The following is an 18048-nucleotide window of genomic DNA, read 5'->3' as shown; positions in this document are numbered from 1 at the left end:
CATCCCAGGAGCACTCATGTCTCAGGGACTGTGTGTTAAATTCCTTGCCCACAGTCCCGTGGCTGACTCCCTTATTCTCTTCAAGTTTTGCTCAAATCAAGACCTACCATAGCCACCCTCCATTCCATCCCCAGCACCTCTCCATCTCCCTTAATGGCTCACCTCTGTCTTCACCCATAGTGCTTATTATCTAATAGACTCCATACTTAATTTTTTCTGTGGCTTCGTGTCTGTTTAATCTTTGTCTTGGTCTCTGCTGTGTCTCCAATTCTTGAGCAATGTGACACATAGTAGGTACACAATGTCTACTTTCTGGTTGGCTGAATGAATGTAATGCCACTGATGTTTGAAGACCTCTGCTTCGGAGAGAATTGCTGCCTGATGGGAACTATCAGCTCAAGTTCTGATCCCACATTAAATACCTGAACTTTCCACAAAAGGGCAAAAAACTAGGGGAAAAATCTTCCTTGCAAGTCATGGCTTTTCCTGAGTGGCCAGGATCTAGTAGGTATGGCCTGAGAGAGGACAGGCAGTCCCCAACCCTGCCCTCTGGCCTTGTAGCCTGAAATCCCACCATTATGAGGTTGTCAGGCATGGCCCTCTCCCTGTGATCTCATCTCAGCCCCTGACAAGATTGACACAAGGATTCTAGAGACAAGGTTAAGAGGCTGGACCAGGGGCTGGAGCTGTGGCTCAGGAGTAGAGCACATGCCTGGTACATGTGAAGCACTGGGTTTGATCCTCAGCACCACATAAAAATAAGTAAATGAAATAAAGTTATGGTGTCCATATACAACTAAAAAATTAAAAAAGAAAAAGAGTTTGGTCCAGACCCTTGCTATTCAAAGTGGTCCTTAGACCATCAGCATCAGTAGCATCTGGGGGTATGTTTGAGATGGAGAGTCTTGGCTGGGAGTGCAGCTCAGTGGTAGAGTGGACACTGAGCAAGCAGGGTGGGGGGCCTGAATTCAGTCCCTAGTACCAATAAAAAAGAAAAGAAAAAAATAGAATCTAAGAATCTCCCTTTAACAAGACCTACATATTATTAATGGACATGAACGTCCTACTAGGCACAGTCAACTATGGGCTTATTGTTTCTACTGGACACAAATCACAAGTTGACATGAAACTTCACAGAGTCTGTGCCCTTAATTAATCGTAACAAACGAAATTGCAACGGTACATTGTCACAGGTAGGCCTGTTAAACGGTGCGTCCTGCATGCTGTCACCATCTGGGCCTCTTTTTCTAGGTTTGGGGAAACATATGACAACAGATTTCCCCAGGAGGGTGGCTTTTGAGTGTTAACATTCCCAGGACCAAGTTTATCAGCTGCTCAGTGTTTCTATTAGAGAAAGGACTGGAGCCACCCAAAGGTTGATGGGAAGGGAAAGAACCAGAGGTACAAGAAGGATCAGAAGAGGTGGAAAGCCGCCAACACAAAAATACCCACTAGTAGGACACGGTGTGTCTGTGCTTGGGCTAAGTGCTCTCCCGTGACAAGCTCATTTCATCCCCACAGGGAAGGGGAGGACCCTGCCATTTTTTGTTTCCTTTGCACAGGTGAAGAGACAGCCTTGGAGCAGGTGGAGGGCCCGGCTACAGTCAGATATCAGCAGGGTGGTAATCTGCCCTTCAACAAGGGACATAAACGTTGAGTTCACAGCACCTCCAAGAGCAGAGACCCCTCTCACTGCAGGGTGCCCCATCCCAGCATTCTTCCTGGTCGCAGGCCCTCACTGGGTGTTGACTGAATGTCAAGCCCAAGACTGCTTGGACCACAGTCCTGGTCTCTCGGAATCAGTGTGCTCGGCCCAGGCAGGGGCTTACAGAAGGCCCCACCTAAGCTGGTCATTGAGCTGTGACCAGCCATCCCAGAGAGCTGCTCCCTTGTCCCTAGGGGCTCCTCTGTCACCCCTAGAGATGTGTATTTCCTGACCCAGTGGCCTGGGTCCTTCTAGTGCCCATCTGAGAAGCTCTGTAACCCACCAGAGTGTGAACCCCAGCCGAGAGGTGGGCTTCCTCAGGCATCCCCCAGCCCTCCAGGATCTCTCCCTCCCCTCCTCAGGAAGACTCCTTACAGCTGAACTCTTCAGAGGATAAGGCAGACTGAGAGTGAGAGCACTCTTCCCACCGAGTTCCTCAGGGAGTATTCCAGAACGTTCCAGAGGGAAATGGAGTGACTCGCCCAAGCCTGCTGGGAGTTGATGGTAGAGCCCAGACGATGGTCCAGGTTTCCCGGCTCCCTGCCCCGGGCCTTTCTCTGGCTCTCCCTGGTTCCTGGCGTTTGGGAGCTCCCTACTTGGCATTCTTGGCCTCTCCTCCATGGCTACTGCCCCCCGGGCTGTGCCATGGGAGTGAGTCAGCCATTAGTGCCCTTGTCATTTAAAAATGCAGATAATGACTCTAACCTACTTTCTCGAGGTCAGCTCACTAATAAGTGTTTTAAGACATTTTGAAGGAAATGCTTCTCAGAGCCTCCTTCAGAAGAGTGATGGGTAGGTACCTCGTTGCTCCCAGGAAAGGGACCCAACTCCTGTCTGGGCTGCAATAAAGAGATGCTGTGGGCAGTGTGCTGTGAATCTGATTCCCAGAGACTACCACCCCAAGACCCCTTTCCCCTTCCCCCGGGATTCTAAGCCATTTCAAAGTGGCGGCTACCCCAATGGCTTTCCTTACCCCCAAAGACCTGTGTGCACTTCCAGCCAGAGCAGGAGGAGGCTGAGTCTCCCACGGGAGACGCCTGGCATCCCCACCACAGGGGAGCTATCCCACAGGGCACTCTTTGGCTTCATGCCAACCCTTATTCTGGCCACCTACCAACTTTCTCAGGTACCTCAGAACACGCCTCCAGCTCTCCTCAGAGAAGAACGTGGGGCTGGCACAGGCCTATACATTCAATAGGGCCTGAAGGAAGTAATGAAGGATAAATGAGGTTTTAAGGGTGGGGGCCCTGATTCCCTGGGATTAGCGTCCTTATAAAAGATACCAGAAAGTGTCTCCCTCATGCACACACAGCAAGGACAGGCCACGGGAGGACACAGCAACAGGCGGTGTCTGCAAGTCAGAATAAGAGCCCTTGCTAGAAAACAAATGGACTGGAACCTTTATCTTGGACTCACCATCTTCCAGAACTGTATGGAATACATTTCAATTATGAAGCCACCCAGCCTGGGCTATTTGTTATAGCAGCCGCATGAGAGGAATACAAAGGGAGAAGGTCCTCCACTAGCTGGGAGGCAGGCGCAGGAAGACGAATGACTACTGCATCACGGCAGACAGCTGTTCTCGTGCCCTGCCACACACCAGAAGCAACTGGAGATTGGCACATCCTTTCTGAACTGGACCCCACCCCGGAATTGTGGGTAGAACTGTGCCAGGCTGTGACTTGAGCATGGGGAATGTGAGTGTTAAAATCTCCCCGATGAGGGGCCGGGTTGTGGCTCACTGGTAGGGCACTTGCCTGGTATATATATAAATCTCCCTGATGATTCTAAAGTGCAGCAAAGTCTGGGAACCACCACCCTAAGAGCTATTCTAAAAACATGGGAGCAGAGAGCAGAGCATGGGAGAGGGGACAAATGGATGGGCAGGTGAGACGAGTGGACAGGAGTACTCAGGCAGAGGGCCCAAGAAAAGACAGGACAGAGAGATGCTCATGGGGGAGTGTGGTGTCTGGTGATGGAGGGAGAAGCAGTAGGATTTGCAGGTACACAGGGCCTGGTCCTGAGTGGCTTGGATGGCATGTGGAGGAGGTCAGGGTTAAAGCAGGAAACGCCTGGAAGCCCACAGAGGACCGTAAGCAGGGGAGGGACACAACGACATTTGGGAAGATTCCTGGGGATGGTATGGTGCACAGGCCACAGGAAAGGCAAACCTTCATTCACTCACTCTTTCTTCATGTCTCCCACACTTGACCATGAGCTCTATGAGGGCCTGCCCTCGTGGAAGGGAAGAAGCCAAGAAGTGTCCTGCTAGTGATTCTCTCCCTTGCTCACACTTTAGAATCATCTGGGGAATTTTGAAAGCGCACAAATTCGCAAGCCTTATTCACAGGGATACAATTTGATTGGTCTGAACCCATTGTCAAGTGAGATTCAATTTGTCTACACAAGAGTCTCAGCACTGGTAATTTTTTTTAAAAGATGTTTATTTATTTTTTTAGTGGTAGTTGCACACAGTAACTTTATTTATATGTGGTGCTGAGGATCAAACCCAGGGCCTCGCACTGCTAGGTGAGCGCTCTACCACTGAGCCATAGCCACAGCCCCAGCACTGGTAATTTTGTTTTTTTAAACTGGCCTCATGTGATTCTAATGTATGAGCCAGGTTTGGGAACCACAGGTCTCTAGAGATGAAAGAAGTTTCGAAAGGGAACAGACTCCTGACTCCTAATTAGAGAAAGGAGTGGACCATTCACTTTATTTCATCTGCCTAGAACCTGGGATCTTCATTCACATGAGAAAATGGCATCTGCTGGGTGCCTGACAAGGACTTGAGATGGAGGGAGGGCCATGATGGACAATTAGAGACATTTGCTGAGCATCTACTGCGTGCTGGGCAGAAATTTTTACAATGACACATTTACTCTCCTCAAAACCATTTTTCAAATGCAGAAACTGAGATTCAGGTGCAGGTAAGACACTTGCCCAGGGGTAAACATCTGGCAAGTGTTTAATTGTTTAATTGGGCTGATTAATTCCAAAGCCATGGGTCATATCCAGACATCCCCATTGTCCTGGGAGTGATCAGAGCTGATGGAGCCATCTCCCCTCTGAAGTCCTCCTGTATCCACAGTTACCTCTGGTGCATCACCTTCTCAGGAGGACCCAGAATCCTGGACACCAGAGTAGATGGCTGGGCCAGGCTGAAAGGGGCACTGACAAAGAGTGGAGCGAGGCTGGGATGTGCGGGACTGGAGAGGGAGTTATTGGGCATGGTTGCCAGGGCTGCAGTAGGCAGTGTGTCCCGTACTTTGGAGTTGTGCTTGGTCCTTGCGGTGAGAGTTCCGTGGGGGAAGCGGGACCGGGGCGCCCTCGCTCGGCCGGCACAGGTGTGCCGGGTGCCATGGCGACGGCGCCGCGCGAACCCCTCCCGCACGCCCCCCCCCCCCGCCCCACTTGCGTCTGGCCGGGGAGGCGTGGGGCAGCAGGCGGCAGAGTCCAGCGGACAGCAGCGCAGCGCTGCGCGGGAGCGTCAGCTCCGACCCCAGGGGAGCGAGACGCGGGCACCGGCCTGGGCCTGCGAGCGCCCCCTGCGCGCCTCCACCCACCTGGGACCAGACCAGACTCGCGGAGCGCAGTGGCAGCGCGCAGGGCTGGACAATCAAGCCCTTGCAGAGACCCTCTGCCCCTGCCGGCTTCCTGGCTCCATCAGAGACTGTCCCGGAACAGGCAAGAGTGGGAAGCATGGAGGGTAAGTGACCCCGGGGCTGGGGGCGAGGGTGGGGAGGTGTATTGACTCAAGAGTAGGGGGCAAGGGAATGAGGGAGCTCATCACCCGTGGCTGTTCAGAACCAGACACTGTGACACTGTGTGACAGTGATAGAGAGGGAAAGAGAAAGATCTGGGGATGCCTCTGTGTCCATGATGTGTATGCGTGTGTGAGAGAGAAAGAGATATCTGGGGGTGTCTCTGTGTTTATGGGGTGTGTGTGTGTGTGTGTGTGCGCGTGCCCGTGCTTGCCTGCTTGGGCACAATGTCCCATACCTGAGCAAAGGTTCATTTGAAACCAAGTGAGGACATCTTGGCTATTGGCTTTAGGGAATTGTCACCAACTTTGCCTGTTTGCAGGGTGGGGGTAGCGGGAGAGATGGCATTCTAGAAGAGATTGCCTCCATGCAGAGAGAATTTCTGTCCCTGGGGGGAAGGGGAGGTAAGGACCTAACCTCCAGACTTTACCAGGTAGTGGCCCAAGGCACAGGCAGCTGGCTCCAACTTATCAGGTGGGGTCTAGACCCCTCTCTCAGCCCATGTGGATGACAGGAACTGCATTTAGGCTGAGAAACTGGAGGACTGAGCACTGGTCCACTAGCTTGCAGGGTGTCTCTGAGATGGTGCCTAAACCTTTCTGTGCCACCGGTGAGCCATCTGTTGCATGGAGGAACTTACATTCAGCTGGCTTCCCAGGTTGGCGGTGAGGATAAAATAAGACAAGATGTGTTGTACAAATTCATGCCAGTAAGAGAAGGCTCTGCAAGAGGAAGAAAATTCTGACATTCCAATAAGTAATTGGAAATACTGCTGTCAAGAGTGAGAAGAGGGCTTTATGGAAGAGGCTGTAAGGCTGCACTTGTAGCTTTCCATTGAGCTAGGGTTTGAAAAGCACACACCATAGATACAGGGATGGATCTGGAAGATCGACAGGGTCTGTAAAGAATAATGTCAGCAAAGCAGTGAAGCCCCAGTGAACAGAAACCGGGGGAAATTGGAAAGGACAGAGCAAAGAGCTTTGTCAGTCAAAGCAAGGACAAGAAGGAATCTGCTCTACTCAGGGCTTGGGGCTAAAGGGCAGGCAGAGTAGTGCTCAGGCCATTTTCCTTCACATTGGGAAATGAAGAGCATAAGGAGAAAATTGAAACCTAGGATCGGTGAATGATGGGAAGAGGGCCCTGAGCCACCTATAATAAGTTCACCCTTTAAAACCCAGATACATGACATCCCAGAGAGCCAGAGGGGTTTGCAGATGTAATCATTGCCTTAGAGGAAATTACAGAGAATAACAAAAGTGCCTGAAAACTGAAGACGGGCAAGTGCCTGATTTTCAAAAAAGAGGGAAAGATAATGTATTTTTAAAAACCTATAAAGCGCTAAGATTAATATTGACCTCTATTAAATTTCCAGAGGAAATGATTGGACACAGAGTGAACTAAGTGTTAGGAGACAGTAAAGCAATCGAACATCTCACAATTTTTTTTCAAAGGGAGCCGCCCTGCATGCTTGCAAATACGTATGCCTGAGCATGTTCACCACAGTGCAAAATTGGAAGCCATTTAGATGCCTGTAAATTAAATAAATTAAAGAGGAGGCACATCCACCATGGCTTACATTAAATGTGCTTCGGATTTTGTTTATTGACATGGAAATATGTTCTCTGCCCACTGGGAACAGATCACGTCATGTGAGTTTGTATGACGTACAAATAATAAGAGTCCTAAAAAAGTAGGTTTTAGAACACATGTATGATCCCTTTTATGTGAAATTACACAGGCTTATTACTGGAGAGAATAACATACTGAATATGAATTTACATGCAAAGAGATAGTCACTAACATCTGCATTTGGATTCTCCTGCTTCTAACAACAGACCCTTGGGCTGGGGCTGGGGCTCAGTGGTAGGGCACTTGCCTAGCATGTGTGAGGCACTGGATTTGATCCTCAGCACCACATTAAAAAAAATAGGTAAAATAAAGTTATTTTAAAAATATCCTAAGAAGAGAATGTGGATATAGGGGGTTCCTTTGGGAGCTGATGTGGGGAAGCAGAAGTGAAAGAATGAAAAGAGTGAGAAAGGAAAGGAAAACAGCAGGGGATAGGTGTATGAGGGCTGGGGATGAGCACTTACCTAGTGCATGGAAGCCCCTGGGTTCAATCCCAAGTACAGAAATAAATAAATAAATAAATAAATAAATAAATAAATAAATAAATAAATAAAATAAAGGGAGGAAAGAAAGAAATGGGTGCATTCATGAACTAATTTTAGCCGTGGCAGTTGGGGCCTCCATCTTGCTAGGGACTCCCTGAGCAAAGTACAGAATGCACTGGTAATTTGCCCCACGTGAAATGAGATGTCACCGGCCATGAGTCCCTCCCTGTTGGTTGAGGGTCGCCCTGCTCCTACAGTTCTGTGTCATTCCTGTTTGTGGCTTTAGAAAAAGTAAAGCAGAGAGACCCCGGGGTGCAGGCTTGATGGGGTATTGGCAGAGCAAGGAAGTGTCCACCCCAGCTGAAATCTTTGGGCCAAGAAGAGTTGGCACCAAACATCACAAACGCAGCAGCCAGCCAGGTTACCTCTGGGTGCGAGGTCTCAGGGGTGTTTCCTCTCTCTTTTATTGTGCTCAGCACTGTTTTATAACAAGCTCATCATTTTAAATAAAAAGGAAACAAAACCCAACATTTTCGGAGCTGGGGCTGTAACTCAGTGGTAGAGAGAGCACTTGTCTAGCATGCATGAGACCTGGGTTCTATGCCCGGCACCAAAGAAATAGAAAACAACTTCTTTTCAAAAAGAAAGATGATAATATAGTGCTCATTAGTAGCCTATATCAGAGCTCACTAAGAACAAATTAGGCAAAACCTGCCAAGTCTCCTCTTTCAGACTGTGTTTCCGAGAGGTAAAAAGATGAATTACAGCAGTTTAACAGGATGCTGCAGAGATCTGTCAAGAAAACCCTGTGAACTGATAGACAAGGACGCTGGAGGGCTGACAATGGGGGTTTCATTAAAGATTTGGTAGCAGTCCCTGGGTCCCTTAGAGGGAAAATAAGAGGCATGTTTTATCCAATCCGCAGCTAGGAGACGCAGCTCCCCCAGTGCAACAGATTCAAGATGTAAGTTAGTCACGATATATGGAATGCTGGGTTGAAAGCAAGGAAATGAACTATAAATGTACAAAACATACATGAAAATGTGGAGTCCCGAGTGTAGATCCACAAAGCCAATGGTATACAGTTACCATGAGGGATCTCTGGCTTGTGCCCTTGAGAAAAAATACTGAGGGAGGGGATCAAAATGAATTGATGAGGGGCTCGGGAGCCTGAGGCAAGAGGATCACAAGTTCAAAGCCAGCCTCAGCAACTTAGCAAAGCCCTAAGCAACTCAGTGAGACCCTGTCTCTGAATAAAATATAAAAGGGCTGTGGATGTGGCTCAGTGGTTAATTGCCCCTGGGCTCAATCTCAGGTACCAAAAAAAAGGTGGATGATGAGATGGGTCTGGAGCCCCTCTTTCTGGAGCTGGAGATGCTGGAATGTGAGGGTGGGAAGGTAAGCTTCAGGGAATGGTGCTGGGGACAGGGGCTCCCCCTTGTTCTGTGTAGCTCCAGGAAGCAGAACAAGAACTGACGTACGAAACAATCACGTCAACACCAGGAAGATATTTCCATCACTCAGAGCTGGCCTAGAAGCTGTCTCCTCACCAGCTCCCATTATCCAGTGTGAAAGAGGTCTGATTACTGACTGGGGAGGGGAGAAACTGTACCAGATGTGTGGCCTAGACGGACGCCTGAGGGCCCAGAAGCCTTCTCCCAACGCTTGGAGACAGACACTGCAGTTTGCTGAGGTCCCTGCAGAGTAGCTGGGGCCAGTGAGTCTGCCACCCACCTCCACCTTCTCTGCTGGTCCCTGACTGTGGTGTAGGCAATGGGTAAGGCAGCAGGACAGCAAATCAGATCCGCTCCCCAGTCCCATCCCATCCTGACCCCAATATAGTAGTGGCTTCCTAGAAGCCCCTGGTGGCCCCCACAGCTGCCTACCCAACCTGGGAGCTCTGCGACTGAGAGATGTATACCCACACTGGCCCCAGGCCATACCTGCAGGGAGGCCGACCATGCATGGGAAGGGGGCCCCGGGAGAGAGGAGCCAGCCAACTGGTCTCCCTCCAGCTCAGCGCACAGTAGCCTCTTGGAGGTCCTGGAGTCACTGTGCCCTCCCCTTTTCCACAAAGCACTTGATCACCCTGGAGCTGACTATCCAGTCTGGGAGGTGGGCATGGAGACAGCACTGTCCCTCTTTAGCAGATGATAAAACAGAGGCCCAGCACATACAGCTTGCCTTGCTCTGCTGACTCTTTCTGCTCAAATGACCCAGATTCTGGGGACACTCCAGGACCACAGCCTCCACAGAGTCCATCTATGCAGCTCTGTCCTAAAGACCTGCACCTTCCTGTCTGGCTGGGCGTGAGGAATGAGCATCCTCTGCGGCTGGGGAAGCAGAGGCCGGGTGTGTGTAGTTTGGGTTCTCACTGGGCCCTGGGCTACGGGATGACCATGTCCTGCTTCTAGCAGTGAGTTGAGGAGATGTTGAGTATTTCAGCTCAATCATTGAATCATCGTGTGGCTCATTCAACTGCAAAGACTCCAGGCACTTACAACCAGGACAGGCCCGTGTAAACGGCTGCTCAGCCCTGATTTTATACGTAAGGAAACTGAGGCACAATAACTGGAACCCAAAATATGGCTCATTTCTACCAGTTCTGCTTAAGATACAAACATAAGAGACAGAAATTCAGTCTCCTCAAATGCTTTTTGCTGCTCTCTCATTAATAACTGAAATTGCATCAAGAGCTTTGCATTTTCTGATTTAAGTTTTCACTCCTTTTGAAATGCAAATGGCCAAAAGATACACAGCCCTGTGAGCTGTTGTGAGTCATTTCCCCATCCATGTGGACAAATTTATCAAAGTCTTTCCTAAACAAGATCCCAGTAAGGATGGGGAGAGAGAGAACATAAGTAACTCAGGACAGGGATGCTGAGATTTGGGGCCAGTGATACCTATTGGGAAGTACTTGGTGGAGGAAGAATGGATCTCAAAGGGCTTAGGTGTCCTCTTTGATTATTCCTCAAATAAGCCCACAGTAGCTCCGGTTCTCCCTGTGGCCACTGTATTCCTTCGTCTGCAGGCAAAGTTTTAAATGATACATATAGTATTCATGGCATTTCCTTTGTAGCAGGATGCTCAGGAAGACAAGGTCCTCTCCAAATCAAGGTTCCCTTGTGGCTGCTAATGGGCACTGGAAGGCTTTAGAGGTGACTAATGGCACTCAGAGAGGATGTAAAAATGGTAGGATATGGCAAATGCAGAGTTTATTTGAGGACCCTGAAATCTGGAGTCAAGTAAAATCTAGGACTCCACCACTGCTGCACACCCTGCATTTTGACAAGTTTTTTTTATATGTTTATTTTATTTTGTCTTTGTGCTTTGATTTTCTGTGAAATGACAATATTTCTCCTGTCCTTGTCAGAGATAGCTTGGTGCTGTACAAAATGTATTTTAATAGTAATGAAAACAATATATGAATCAGAGCCTGTGTGATACAGCTAAAGCAGTTCTTGGAGGAAAATTCATAGCCTTCAAAACCTGTGGTAATTATCAACACTCATTGATCATCTCTGTGTTCTAGGCCATTTTTCTGTGGGTCAGTTCTTTGGTGAATGAAGCATGGCTTCTATCCCTAAGGCATGTATAACTTAGTGAGAGGGAAAACCCTCTATGCCCAGCTGAAGTAAGAAGTGAAATGCTGAGGTTGGGGATTTGGCTCAGTGGCAGAGCTCTTGCCTGGCATACACAAGGCCCTGAGCTCAGATGTTGGCCCTGGGGGAAAAATGGCTGGGAGTGTGGGGGGAGAAGTGAAGAGAAGTGAAATGTGAGTAGCTCTACAGGTAGATTTAGTAGACAGTCATAGAACACAGAGAGGGAGCTCTGGGGATGTACTTGGCTTTACCAAGAGCAAGAAAGAGGTAATCCTGTGTCCTTCATCCCCTTTTCTTTCTCTTCCTCTCCTCCTTTATGTCATCTTCTCCTTTTCCTCCTCCTTTGCTACCGCCTTCTTCCTCTTCCTCTTCCTTTTCCTCTTCCTCTTCTCCTTCTCCTTCTCCTTTTTCTCCTTTTCCCTTCCTCATCCTCCTCCTCTTCCTCCTCCTCCTCCTTCTCCTTGTACTGGGCATTGAACCCATGGGTACTTTACCACTGACCTACATCCCCAGCCCTTTAATTTTTTTAAATTTTGAGACAGGGTCTCACTGAATTGATGAGGGTGGCCTCAAACTTGCAATCCTCCTCTCTCAGCCTCTCTAGTGAATGAAATTACAGGCATGCACTCTTGCCCGTGGCCCCTTAAATCTCTTGTACCCCTCTCCCCACTTTCTAAGGTTCAGAATTCCTTCAATGGACTGAGAGTATAGACTTAATTAATATGTGATAAAGGCAATTCGATTTTCCCTGAGAAGTAAAGGACTTGAACCAGAATCTTTTCTGAATATAGGTTTTCATGGGTAACATGGAGAAAATCACAGAACTCTTGGAGGAAGTGAAGAAAAATGAAAAGGCTTCAGAGAAGACAAGGGAAAGCACATGTGTGATGTGTACACACCACACACACACACACACATACCACACACACACACACACACCATACACAACACACACACTACACACACACCAAACACACACACACACACACCACACTACACACACACCACACACACACACACACACACGCACACACCACACACACATGCACACACCACACACTACACACACCACACACACACACGCACACTACACACACACACATACCACACACACACTACACACACCACACACACGCACACTGCACACACACACATACCACACACACACATACCACACACACACACACCACACACACACATACCACACACACACACACAACACACACACACAACACACACACACATACCACACACACACACACACATACCACACACACACATACCACACACACACACACACACACACACACACACACGGCTTGTTTGGGGCTCCTATCAGCTTCCCCAGCAACGTGACCCTCAACTCTTTGGCCTTTGCTGACCTAGACGATTCTTGGAAGCCCCACTTGCTCCTACTTACCAAGAAGGGACCAGGCCTACAAAATCCATGCTGCTGTGTGAGTGTCTGGGCTCGGGCAGGGCAGGAGGAGGCTGTGGCCTCAAGAGGCCTCCTTCCTTGTGTGTCCCCCTGTGCCTTTCACTCTCCCCAGCAGCCCCCACACAGGCCCAGCCCAGCTCGCTACCTTGGGAACTGACCCAAAAGAACACAGCACCAAGGCCCCCAGTTCCCTCACGGCTGCCTGGCGGACAGTTAATGTGGTCAAGAAAGAGCCCCTGGTCCGTGAGGCCCTTTAGAGTTTGACGTCTCTCTGAGCCCACAGCGGGGGAAAAGGCGAGACGCGCAGGGCGTCTACGTTGGAGAGCTGAGGAGGACACAGGGATGAAATGGATCTCCCCACTTCACACACGAGCCCCCATCACCAACCCCAGGGATGTGTGTGCACACCACACTCACACACAAAGTCTCTCTGTCTAAACGGTACAAAAGCAGCTTCAAGACAAAGAGTCCCAAGCTTCTCCTTCAAACTGAATTCCTGGCCTTGCCAGTGGCAATCATTAGGACGGCCCTGCAGGCCACGCTTTCCGATTCCCAGGTCAGGGTGCTTGGCTCTCTGGGCAGCCCTGTGGCCACAGACGCCCACAGGACTTGTTAAGAGTGGGGGAGCAGAAGCCTTAGGGGCCTGTGGCACAGTTTCTGCCTCACCCTTCTTCCACTGTCATTTTTTTATGGGGGTGTGGACAGAGGTACCAGGATTAAACTCAGAGGCGCTTAACCACTGAGCCACATCCCTAACCCTTTTCTATATTTTATTTACAGGCAAGTTCTCACTAAGTTGCTTAGGGCCCCACTAAGTTGCTGAAGCTGGCTTTGAACTTGCGATTCTCCTGCCTCAGGCTCCCAAACTGCTAGGATGACAGATGTGCACCACCACGCCTGGCTCATCCTTGGGATTCTGACCCTGAACTGTGCAAATCCCTAGGAGGGCCAAGCATGATTGATTTAATCACTTTGTACTAGCCAAGACACGGGGGTTACAAGCAACAAAAAAAATTGGGGCTGGGTAGTTTCAGCAACAATGGGAATTTATTGGAAGGGATCAGGTAGGTCATCCAATGAGAGGAAAAGATGGGTGGCCAGGACCCAGATTCAAATTCAAAGCAAAAGAGGGCTGGGCACAGTGGCGCACACCTGTAATCCCAGTGGCTCAGAAGGCTGAGGCAGAAGGAGCGCAAGTTCAAGGCTGGCCTGGGCAACTTGATTAGGACCTAAATAGCTCAGTGAGACCCTGTCTCTAAATAAAAATACAAAATAGGGCTGGGGATGTGGCTCAGTGGTCGAATGCCCCAAGTTCGATCCCTGGTACCCATCCCCCCCCAAAATTTTAAAAGGGTAGGGGATGGTGGGTCAGTGGTTAAGCACCTCTGGATTCAATCCCAGGTATCCCCCCCCCCATAAAAAAAGAAGTTCAAAGCAAAAGAAGTCCAATTGGGCATCCTTTAGCCAAGCGTAGGTCCAAACTCCTGATTGACAAGAGCAGCATGCAAGGAGGACTGGCTTCCCAAGGGAAAAGTCACAATGCTAGAAAGAACAGCAATGGCCACAGTGAGCCAGGTCTCCAGTGCTCACTGCTGCCTGAAAGAGTGTGTCAGACGCTGAATACTCTTTCTGGGAGAGGATCCAGCGCTGTCCTCTGGACAGGGACCATTCCACAGTGTATGAAGAGAAAGCCCTAGCAAAGTCTCTGCGACGTGAATGAGAAGGCATTGATCTCCGAGAGTTTGGTGACCTCTAAAATGTTTTTTTTTTTTTTTTTTTTTTTTTAGTTCTCGGTGGACACAACATCTTTGTTGGTATGTGGTGCTGAGGATCGAACCCGGGCCGCATGCATGCCAGGCGAGCGCGCTACCGCTTGAGCCACATCCCCAGCCCCTGACCTCTAAAATGTTAACGCCCCCAAACCTTGGACCTTGGGTGGGGAGACACCATACATTCAGTGGTTTTCATATTTGTACATGGATATCACCAGGGGAGAATTTTTTAAAATACCAATGCCTAAATACCACCCCAAGAAATTCTGATTCATTCACGATGGGTGTGAGGCGGGGAGGGAATCTGCATTGTGAAATTCCAGGTAATTATGATATGAATCAAAGCTAAGAACCACTGACTTAGTGTTTGATCCCATATATCAGAGTTTCTTTTGGATGAGGTAATTCAAATGCAAGCTAGGAAAAAGGAAAATAAAAATCACTTGATGAAGCACCCTCTGAACAAACACTGTTAATTTTTAAAAATTCATCTACAGTTCACACGAACACATGCACACTTTTTTATGGAATAAGGACTCACAGTGCATGTATACACTATTCTGTGACCATTGCAACCCACCGTCAACATTTTCCCCCGTGTCTCTAGAAGTCCTTAGGATAAATCTCTAGACATGGAATGACGGGGTCTGGGAGCAGGTCCCTTGCCAGGGTGCTGGATGGATGTGCCTCTGCAGTGGAGGCTCAGCTGGTTGATGTTCCCCCTGCTGTGCAGAGCCACATGCCAGCCCTCCCTCAGGCTTTTCATCTTTGCCAGTCTGATTGATGAAAAGGTTACCCTGATGTTCTTTTCTAAATGGCACGTCTTACGTTACCAATGAACTTTTTGTTTCATGTGATTCTTATCCATGCGTCCTATTTTGTGCTTTGGGCCCTTGGCAGCCCTAGTGTGGCATTCTTCAATGGATCCAGTGCCTGCGTTTAGCTGCAGGCTCTCAGGAGGTGGCCTGGCGGGAATGGGTGAACCTGTCTTTGGTCTGTAGCTGAGCTCTGATGCGTTACCAAGACAAACCAGCAGGTGGCAGCAACGATGACGTTCTGAGCGCTAGGGCTGAGCGCCCAGGGACACACCGAAACCTGTTCTGGACTAAGCTCCTTTATGGGGAGTTGCTTTCCTCTCACGCACATCCTTCAGGCTTCTGGGAGGCCCAAACTAGGTTTGTAAAAATACTACACCCACATCCATGTGTAATGGTTCTCAGGGCTGCTGCTAGGCGGATCTGTAGTGAGTGCCCGGGGGTCGTGCTCTTACCCTTTTGGTTTTAACATGAGGAATCTGGATTTCAGAGAGGCGGCATGACCTACCCTAGGTCATAGCCAGGTAGTGTTGTATTTCTGTTTTAAAGATGAGACACCAAGTTCCCCCAGAGGTGAGGAGACAGGAAGGAGGACTGGGATATCCCCACATGTGTAGGATTCACGGCCAGGTGTTGGTCCAAGTCCTTCTGTGGTTCTCAAAGCTGGTGCGGGGATCTGAATCACCTGGAGGATGCTTTTTTAAAAATACTTTTTTTTTTTTTTGTAGTCCAGGGCCTTGTGCCTGCTAGGCAACCACTCTATCACCCAGCTGCACCTCCAGCCAAAGCTTTAAAATTTAAAACACAGACAACTGAGCTCCAGCTGTCTGGGTTTTGGGTTCCCTAGGTAAGGATGAAGCCAAGACGTCTGTTACTAACAAGTCCCAGGTGGTACTGATGCTGCTGGTTGTGGGGGGGCATGCTTTGAGAACCTCTGTGACCTGACCTCACCAGACCAGCCTTCAGTGGCCTAGAGCTTGCTCTCTAAGGTCATCAGAGTGCCCTGGAGACAACCATCATAACATCCTGAGACCTCCAGGAAGCTCCACCTGTAGGGGAACCGCTTAATTGGGTTCAGGGGATGAAAATTTCACATTATGTAACCACAAGGGCACCTGTCAGATCTCCAGAAGGATAAGTCCAGGGTGTTAATGAGCTTCTGGCTACTGGCACGGAGCTCAAGTGGGGTGGAGGCAGGCAGGGCTTTGCCAGGAATCGGGAGATTTTCTTCCTTGAGAATGGATCAGTGTACAGTGCTGGGAGCTGGGCTAGGTCTAGAGACAGATGTCCAAGCTCAGTGGAGGCACTGGAGATGGCCAGGATTGCTCCCAGACACTTCCCAGGGACAGACTTTGGAAAATGAGCTCATTTGAGGGCCAAAGGAAGCAGGGTGGTAGGGGGCCAGACAGGCTGGGGTCTAGACTGAGAGGTTCTGGCAATGTTCTCTGCTTATCCATACCCACAGACGTTCCCTAGTCATAGGGACTGATTCAGGGTTGAGGCTCAGCCGGGTGAGCTGCCTAGGAAGGGTCCCAAAGGCCTCTCCTGGGGTTCTTTCTGGAGGGGCCTGGAGAAGGCCTTCCAATGCAGCATTGCCTGCTGCAGGCAGGACCCTGTCGCCTGATGTCAGGACCCACCCTCTCTTCCCTTTCTGCTTCCTATAAATATTTATTCATTCCATTATTGTTGATTGTTTATTGAACTCTTGACTGTGGTGGGGCACTCACAAAATACCAGGAACGCTGCTGCCAAGACAGGAAGCTGACTTTTCAGTGCAGGCAAAAAGACAACCGTCCTGAAAACAAAGACAAAAAATATTGAAGAACATAAACAGAACTGTAAGAGAGAAAAGTGAGGCACCTGCTTTGCGTAGATGATCAGGTGGGACTTCTCCAGGAAGACAGTGTTTAAGCTGAAAGCTAAAGGAGAGGAAGAACAAAGGCCCTGGGGTTAGGAAAAGCAGGAGTGTGCCGGAACCTAGAGGAGGTCGGAGTGGCAGAGCGAATGGGCAAGGGGAGTGTGGCCACGCCTGAGATGTCAACAGGGATTAGACCACGCAGTGTGTTGGAGGCCGTGGTGAAGAGTGTAGGTCCTATTTAAAATGCAACCAGGGATCTAGGTGATGCTCATTAGTGATGGCTGAACATGTTGAGTAAAAAGCTTATGGGGAACTTGACAATGGAGGATTAGGCTGACATCATCTGAAACCACTGAAGCTTAGCATCACCAAGTGAGAGACCAGCAGCCATAATCCGTTCAAGCCTCTAGATCTAACTCCTGATTACAGAAAATACAGGTGCAGAAAGCACAGCATGTAAAAATGTCATCATGAGGGAACAATCAGCAAAAGCCAGTCTGCAAGAAACTCTACAGATCTAATCTTTATGACCAATAAATAGCAGAAGGGAAAGGGGGGGGGGAATCTGTCAATCAAAAGAGATTTAGGAGGACAGCAACCAAGTACAATGTGAGGATGTTGGCAGATTTTATAATAATGGACCTTCGTGAATCACCCTGTCAGGTCTAAACCCTTTTACAACCTAATGTTGCTGTTCTTCCTATCAAGAGGGTAGAAACTGTTTCTCCACTGGCTTGAATCTGGGCGGCCCTTGAAATTTGCTTTGGCCAATTGAATATGGCACAAGTGATATAAAAATTCCAGCCTAGAGCTTCTTTGTTTGCTTTCTGGGACTCCTGAGAGCACCCTTCTCTGAAGGAGCCCTGGCTAACCTCTTGGAGGAGGAGAGGCCATTGGAGGGCTGAGACTCCCCAGCCCATAGCCAGCACTAACCGCCAACCCATGAGGGAGGTCATCCTGGACCCTCCAGCCCCGGTTAA

The 18048-nt window shown here is 49.3% G+C and overlaps 1 protein-coding gene across 3 annotated transcripts in view; it reads left to right on the top strand.

Annotated features, from left to right (window-relative positions):
• The window catches only part of Lrrc20 (leucine rich repeat containing 20), an 86340-nt gene extending 71472 nt beyond the window's left edge, over positions 1 to 14868 (top strand). The window contains exon 6 of one of the 3 annotated variants that reach the window (XM_077798317.1): positions 14411 to 14868. In XM_077798317.1, the coding sequence (XP_077654443.1) occupies positions 14411 to 14500 (90 nt within the window). In that variant the 3' untranslated portion in view covers positions 14501 to 14868. The remainder of the gene's footprint in view (positions 1 to 14410) is intronic. The other 2 variants (XM_077798315.1, XM_077798316.1) reach the window with 2 other exon arrangements.
• Positions 14869 to 18048: the final 3180 nt, after the last annotated feature.

This window comes from Urocitellus parryii, chromosome 5 (assembly GCF_045843805.1).
Source record: "Urocitellus parryii isolate mUroPar1 chromosome 5, mUroPar1.hap1, whole genome shotgun sequence".
Classification (NCBI taxonomy): Eukaryota; Metazoa; Chordata; class Mammalia; order Rodentia; family Sciuridae; genus Urocitellus; species Urocitellus parryii.
The sequence above is the reverse complement of the archived record's forward strand: the minus strand, read 5'-3'. Positions and strand labels throughout refer to the sequence as shown.